Below are 7,433 nucleotides of genomic sequence, written 5' to 3' on the forward strand. Positions count from 1 at the left end.
GTTTTTAAGACTACATAAACAATAGAACCTCTATTTTCAGTCACCCCGTTGTATTCTGTCAGCGACGACTGACCACCCCCCCCCCCCCATCCCCCTCCCCCCCTTCTTAGTTCCGCATTGGAGTTCATATGATTCTCCAAAATCTTCCTCAGATTCTCCTAGATCTTAGAATAAATTTTAGAATTTCATGCATCTGTAATCAGAAAGACATTTGTTTCCGCAAATCATTAATGATCCCCAATTGCAAAACAAAAACTGTGAAAACTGCTACTTAATTAAACCATCACACTCTGAAACAGCCATTTCAATGTTTATTCAATATTCCATCCTCCATAATTTCTCTCAGTCTTATTCCAACGGCAGCTAATTGTGATCTTAAACTCTTTTCTTTGCTTCTTGAATTTAAAGTACTCGATAGTTATCGCATTTAACTGACAATTGAAAATTAATCTATGGACGTAGATGTCAAGAAATTTTTAAAAATAAAGTTTTGTTTTGTTATTTAAATAAAATTTATTTCTTAGATTAAATTTTAGAATTTTACACATCTGGAATCGGAAAGACATATGTTTCAGCAAAGCATTAATGATCCCCAATTGCACAAGAAAAAACTCCCACCGTAATCTTTGCATATTACACGGAAATACCTCTGAGATAAAAGTCACAACCGTTGAAATCTCCGAACACATCAATTTATTCAAAATTATTCGGTGGACTTAGATTCCTAATAATTTTAGACAATATCTCATTGATATCTCGTTATTGAAAAACATCTACAAGCTTGTTTCTCTTCCTTTCGCCTCTGACAAGAACCTGAAGGAACTGCAACAGTTAATAAATGTAAAGTAACTAAACCAACAAACCGTCCATCCAATTTTCATCTTTATAAACTTTCCCAATCTCTACAATATCGCGCATTCGCTATTTACCGTTTCTCTCTCAAGGCTGAGATATATTCCCATCTAAAAGAGTTAATTTCGTTCAATTCTTATAAATCGTGCACTTATAATCAGGAGCAGTTCAGTGCACAATCGCGCGTAGTTATTATGTGGTTCACTACATCAATTTTAAAACATGAAATAATCAGAAGATAGCCTTAGTATTTGACATGAAAAAAAGCGAGTTCACAGAGGCCCTGCCATACATTATGTCGGAGGAAAGTCAAACAGATAGCACCTCTCGGCATCTGGGTGATGTTAATTATGCCCGTTTCAATTTGTCTTTTAGCCGACGGGGTTAGATTTTTAAACAATGGTAAGGTGTTTTTATTTGGTATTTATCAACATAAATAGGCAAACATTAAAGCATTTAGAACAATTCAATAAGTAGCAGCAAGATGCTGGGTAATAAGACCAACCAACATATCAGTTGTTGCCAGACAACGATATAAGAGTTTCGATGGTGGATGAAGGAAGTTTCCTTTTTCAGGGCAACAAGGATTAGAAAATTTCCAAGAAATGCTGTGACGGAGAGGAAAATGTGAACTGCTGAGAAAGAGTTCCATTGTTGTTGTAACCCAACTACAACTCGTTCGAACGGCAGCTGGTTCTGATCTTAAATTATTTTCTAGATTTCCTCTTGCGAACGCTGATAAGCCAAAATTGATCGATATAAGGTTACGAATTGCCAAAATGAATCGAAAATTTTAATTCATGACAGCCTTTAATACTGAATAGCGAATATGCCTAATAAAATGTCAAAATATCGTAATATTCAATAAATTATTAAGAGAGGATTTTTAGCATTCATCGAACAAATTTGAAATATTGTAGCAAGTCACAAGTAAATTTTGCCGGACTTTGAGTTCGTTTCAAGATAGAGCAACAAAAATACACAAAGAAATTTTTACAGTAACTTTATAACAGTCCTTTTGTCTTATAAAAGCTTGAAGCTCAGAAGATTGTGTGATATCGGTCATTGTTAAAAATGCCTTTGTTTTGATGCTACTTTTCGACATGGGAAAAGTATGTCGGACAAAAATATTCATCAAAAAATAAATATTTCTTTGCCAGCTTCAATAACGACAGGGGATTAAGTTTAGACGATAAAACAAATGATTATGTTGATAAAATTACTGTAGGTCTAGTACATTCGTTATATGAGGTCACACAACTGGTGTAATATTCACGGTGAAAATTTGCATATTTGAGCGGTCGAACGAAAAAAATTATTTCTCGAAAACTAAAATAAATTTTTACAAAAAAAAACTATACCACAATTATCAGAACATATTGGGCTACAAAATATGAAAGTAGGAGGGAAATCAAGTTTGGGTGACTTGTCGCTGTTTGCATGCTGACATTAGCTCTTAATTTTTTTTTTTTATTTTTTGAAATATGCACTTTTCTGTTTTCGAGCCACTCAGAAAAAATTATTTTGGGCTTTGGAGTGACCGGCAAATAAGGACCATTCATTGCAGTCCGAATTATTTGGAACGATAAATTTAATTTAAATTTAAACTCTACTTATTCGGCTAAAGGTCTTGCTTCTTTTCCAGACATATAATAACACGAGAAAATATCCCAAAATATCCCAAAAAAAAAAAAGGAGAAACTTACCGAATTGGCTCTGCTTTACGGCAAGACGAAGTAAAGACTCTTCAACACAGCAGCTACACGATGTGAAGGTTTCGCGACAGTCTTCGCATTCGATGACGTCATGCCCCCCAGCAGATGGCTGTTCCATTTGCGGTTTGTACTTTTAGTGGTTTCGGCGAGATAGCCTTCACGTCACGCCTCAAGCGAGCTCTACGATTCGAAAAATTTCATGTAATGCTAACCAATTGAATGTTCAGCCAGAGTGTCTGATGTTCTGCAAAGACGTGTGTACGCTGTACCATTTGACATTACGCCGACCCATTTTACGCAACGCTACACTGTTTGCATGTACGCTGTACCATTCTACATTACGCTGAGCCATTTCACGCAACGTTACAAAATTTGTGTGTACGCTGTACCATTCGACATTACGCTGAGCCATTTCACGCAATGCTACACCATTTGTGTGCACGCTATACCATTCGACATTACGCTAAGCTATTTCACGTAACGCTACACCGTTTGTGTAATGTACTGCAAATGAATACTAAGCTAGTAATTAAGCTAGTCTATTTCACAATTTCGTGTTCTAACTCGACATGGGCAACTAGACTGTTTATCATTTGGCTAACCTATTCATGTTTAGGGTGTTCTGTTTCATGAAGGAAAACTAAACCGTCTATAATTTGGCAATGCCATTCCTTTATTAGCTATTCTATCCTGCAGCTGATCCTTAAACCAGCTTTTTATTTGCTGATCTATTTGACATCCTTATATAAAAGATTGTGACGGCCGCCCATAGAACCCTTATTCGTTAGTCTGCCCGTTGTACTCTGTCAGCGACGACTGACCCCCCCCCCCCTTAGTTCCGTGTTGGAAACCACGTGATACTCCAACATCTTCCTCAGATTGTAATAGATTCTAGTCGTTCTTAGAATAAATTTTAGAATTAAACGCATCTGGAATCAGAGAGACATTTGTTTCCGCAAAGCATAAATTATTCGGTGGACTTAGCAATTTCAAACAATATCTCATTGATATCTCGTTGTTGAAAAACATTTACAAGCTATTTTCTCTTCCTTTCGCATCTGACAAGGACCTGGAGGAACTGCAACAGATGATAAATATGAAGCAACACACCGTCCATCCAATTTTCATCTTTATTAATTTTCCTAACTTCTACAATATCTGTCATTCGCTATTTACTTTTTCTCTTTCAAGGCTGAAACATATTATTCCCCCATAAAAAAAGAGTCCATTTCGTTCAATTGTTATAAATCATGTGCTTATAATCAAGAGAAGTTTCCTTCATAATAGTGCTTAGTTATTACATGGTTCACTAGATCTATTTCAAAAACATGAAATAAGCAGAGGACAGCATTAGCATTGGACATGAAAACAAGCGGCGAGTTTCCAGAGGCCCTGTCATACAGTATATTTAGTTAAAGTGAAACAGATAGCACCCCTCGGCATCTGGGTGATATGAATTCTGCTTTCAATTTGTCTTTCTGTCACAGTGTTCTTGGTTACAGAACAGGTGCAAAGTGTTACTTAACTAAACCATCACAACCTTAGAGAACCATTTCCATGTTTATTCATTATTCCATCCTCCTTAATTTCTCTCAGTCTCATTCGAACGGCAGCTGGTTGTGATCTTAAATTCTTCTCTTACATTGTCTTCGTTTTTGAAATTTAAAGTTACTCGATCGTGAACGCTGAGAAGCCAAAGTTGATCGATATATGGTTACATGCATGTTACTTAAAATGTCAAAATATTGGAATATTCAAGAAATTCTTTTTTTTTTTGAAATATGTAATTTTTTCGTTTTTGAGTCACTCAGAAAAAAAATTGTTTTAGGGTTTCAAGTGATCAGTAAATAAGGACCATTTATTGCAGTCATATTTATTTAAAATGGAAGTCTAATTTGAAATTAAAATGAGAATTATTTGTCTAGAGGCCTCGCTTTTATTTGTAATCATGTAATAACGCGAGAAAATATCCTATAATTAAATTCCGTATTTCTTTTTCTCCTTCAATATAATTTTGTATGTACCGACCATTCGTTTCGAATTTTCCTTTGAATATATCTAATATGTGTCAATTTTTCCTCAATTTTTCTTATCCTTCAAAGTTTCTTTCGGACAAACGATCTATCCTCAAAAGAAAGCCATCTATTCTTAGAAACTGCGACGGTCAATTTCCTGCGTTTTTAAGACTATATACATAAACAATAGAACCCCTATGCGTTAGTCTCCCCGTTGTAGTCTATTAGTGACGGCTGACCCTCCTCAGTTCCGTATTGGAAACCATATGATCCCCCAAAATCTTCCTCCGATTCTACTTGATTCTTTTAGTTCTTAGAATAAATTTTAGAATTTCACGCATCTGGAATCGGAGAGAAATTTGTTCCCGCAAAGCATAAATGATCTCCAATTTGATGACAAAAACTTCCACCGCAATCTTTGCATATTACACGGAAATATTTCTCAGATAAAAGTCAAAACCGTTAAAAATATCTAATTAATGAAACCAACATACCCTTCATCCAATTTTCATCTTTATTCACTTTTCTAACTTCTACGATATATCCCATTCACTATTTACCTTTTCTCTTTCAAGGCTGAAACATATTCCCATCAAAAACAGTTCATTTCGTTCAATTCTCATAAATCGTGCGCATATAATCAGGAGTAGTTTAGTCTACAGTAGTGCGTTGTTGTTCTATGGCTCATTAGATCAATTTTAAAAACATGGAATGAGCAGAAAACGGCCTTAGGATTTGGCAAGAAAACACGCAGCGAGTTCGACAATGATGCTGTGTTTTTATGTGATATTTTTTTAGCATAATTAAGCAAACACTAAAGTATCTAAAACACAGTAGATGCTGAAAAATCGTGTTTGTTTCATTCGATATTCTTTTCTTTTCCTTTCAAATTACGGCTGATTAACGACCCCTAGAAAATATATCTAAGTCCATGGAAAGCAAAGTGCTTGTCGGATTGTCTGCTTTACTGCTTGTCTCACTTCTTTGACTTTCCAGCAGTAGAGAAACGGGTTCAAAGTGGAGTTAAAATATGTTAAAATAATTGCTATTGCATATATAACTACTACATGTGAAGAATAAGTTTTTCTATGAGCGAGCACAAGCAACATTAAAACTGTTGGTACGTAACAAACAGCTAAAGCTAACTGCACGCACAGTGCACTGCTCACTGCCTTCCTGTATCTTGCCATGTTTAGAGCAGTTGTTTGGCTCGACTGTTGTTGACCAAGATCTTGTACTTGAGCCTGATGATGTCTAAGAGTGCGAAATATCTTTGTGTACGAGGCAATTGAAATCACCGAGCATGAAAGTATAACTATAATACCATACCAAATGCTTATTCGAGTATGCAAAACGGAAAATGATGCAAAGGCGACGGATAAAATCCAAAAAGTAGTGATAATGATATATATGCGCTTTAAAGTAACTGTTTGTCTGTATCTTATTCTCAACAACAGAGCGAGAAGTCTGTCCACGCTTATGGCCGTCAACGTCAACAAAGACACCATACATAATGCAGTGCCTGATATGCAGAATGCGCCCCTTGCGTATCGACAAAGACTCCAGTGTTCGTGAACCAAGGAGATCCAATAAGTAGCAGCGAGAGGCTGGCTAACAAGACCAACCAACAGATCAGTTGTTGCCAGACAACGATACAAGAGTTTGGACGGAGGATGAAGGGAAGATTCCCTGTTAAGGGCAACAAGGATTAGAAAATTCCCAAGAAATGCCGTGATGGAGAGGAAAATGTTAACTGCCGAGAAATAAATTGATTGTGGTTGCAACCCAACTACCGAGGGAGGGGAACATGGCAATACTTCATACGCTCCCGTCTGTGTTCCACCCTCTGTTGAGTTTGTCGTCGCAATCATTGTGCAGCTCTTAAAACGGTTTTCTTCCTTTCGCTACGGTTTTTCGGAACTGCTGGCAACACGGGATAATACTTCTTCACAGCAACCACCTGGCCAAGAAACAGTTAAATCTTATAATTCTTTTTATTATCAACACTAAAATCTTCCTCAATGCATGCTACTCGTTTTACATCGGTTGAAGGAACTGTCCTTTTAGACTATTACATATTTATAGTTGTAAACCTTTCTTGGAATTTGGAGAGTATGTCTTGCATAAATCAACCCCATAAAAGATGTCCCTCTGGCTGATAAATTTCATTCAAGAACGCATTTTAAATAAGAGCTAATAAAACTTTCAAGGATGAAGACATCTGTTAGTTTGTTATTTTCTGATAAACCTCTTTGTAGATAAGAAAATAGGAATTGGTAAGGAACGGTATACCTAACTTGATTTTAAGGATACTTGTCGATCCGCAAAATGACGTTCCCGCTGAAAAATCGCGTTTAATAAAATATTGCAAATGTCTGTTATCTTCGGCCAAATGAGAAACTACAAAAGTGAATATATTGCAAGTATCTAGGGCACTTTGTTTGTTTTCGGACTTACTCAAACCATCTATCGACTAATCGCCTACCAGCTGTGTACCTCCTCTTTGTAAAACTATGGAGAAGATGGAAGAAGGAAATAATATAAATTTAAATTATTCATTTCCTTCCTTCCTTACTTTGGTCCATTCAGTTGAACATCTGCGCTCAGGCTGATGTTTCACTGATGAAACTGTCAGTAATTTAGAGACGGACTGACTTGTTTGCTTAAAAAGCACAAATTGTCTCCATCAAGCAAAAATAAAACTCCCGCAAAATATTCATGGTACACGAAAAACAGTCTTGAAATTAATTCCGAGCACATTTAACTGACAACTGAAAATTAATCCATGACCGTAGATGTCAAGAAATTTTATAATTAACTGAGTTTCGTTTCGTTATTGGAAACCATCCTC

The 7,433-nt window shown here is 36.2% G+C and overlaps 1 protein-coding gene across 1 annotated transcript; it reads right to left on the reverse strand.

Annotated features, from left to right (window-relative positions):
* Positions 1–5,399: 5,399 nt before the first annotated feature.
* LOC131780767 (trace amine-associated receptor 9-like) lies at positions 5,400–7,071 on the reverse strand. The gene is made up of 2 exons (XM_066159420.1): positions 6,896–7,071; positions 5,400–6,542 (listed from the first exon to the last, which is right to left on the reverse strand). The coding sequence occupies exon 2, from the start codon at positions 6,451–6,453 to the stop codon at positions 5,506–5,508; it is 948 nt and encodes a 315-aa protein (XP_066015517.1). The 5' UTR covers positions 6,454–6,542; positions 6,896–7,071; the 3' UTR covers positions 5,400–5,505.
* Positions 7,072–7,433: the final 362 nt, after the last annotated feature.

Source organism: Pocillopora verrucosa, chromosome 12 (genome assembly GCF_036669915.1).
Source record: "Pocillopora verrucosa isolate sample1 chromosome 12, ASM3666991v2, whole genome shotgun sequence".
NCBI classification, from domain to species: Eukaryota; Metazoa; Cnidaria; class Anthozoa; order Scleractinia; family Pocilloporidae; genus Pocillopora; species Pocillopora verrucosa.

What these genes read in the sequence shown, in the direction of transcription:
- LOC131780767 (XM_066159420.1), bottom strand. Translation starts at nt 6,453, where the DNA reads ATGATTGCGACGACAAACTCAACAGAGGGTGGAACACAGACGGGAGCG.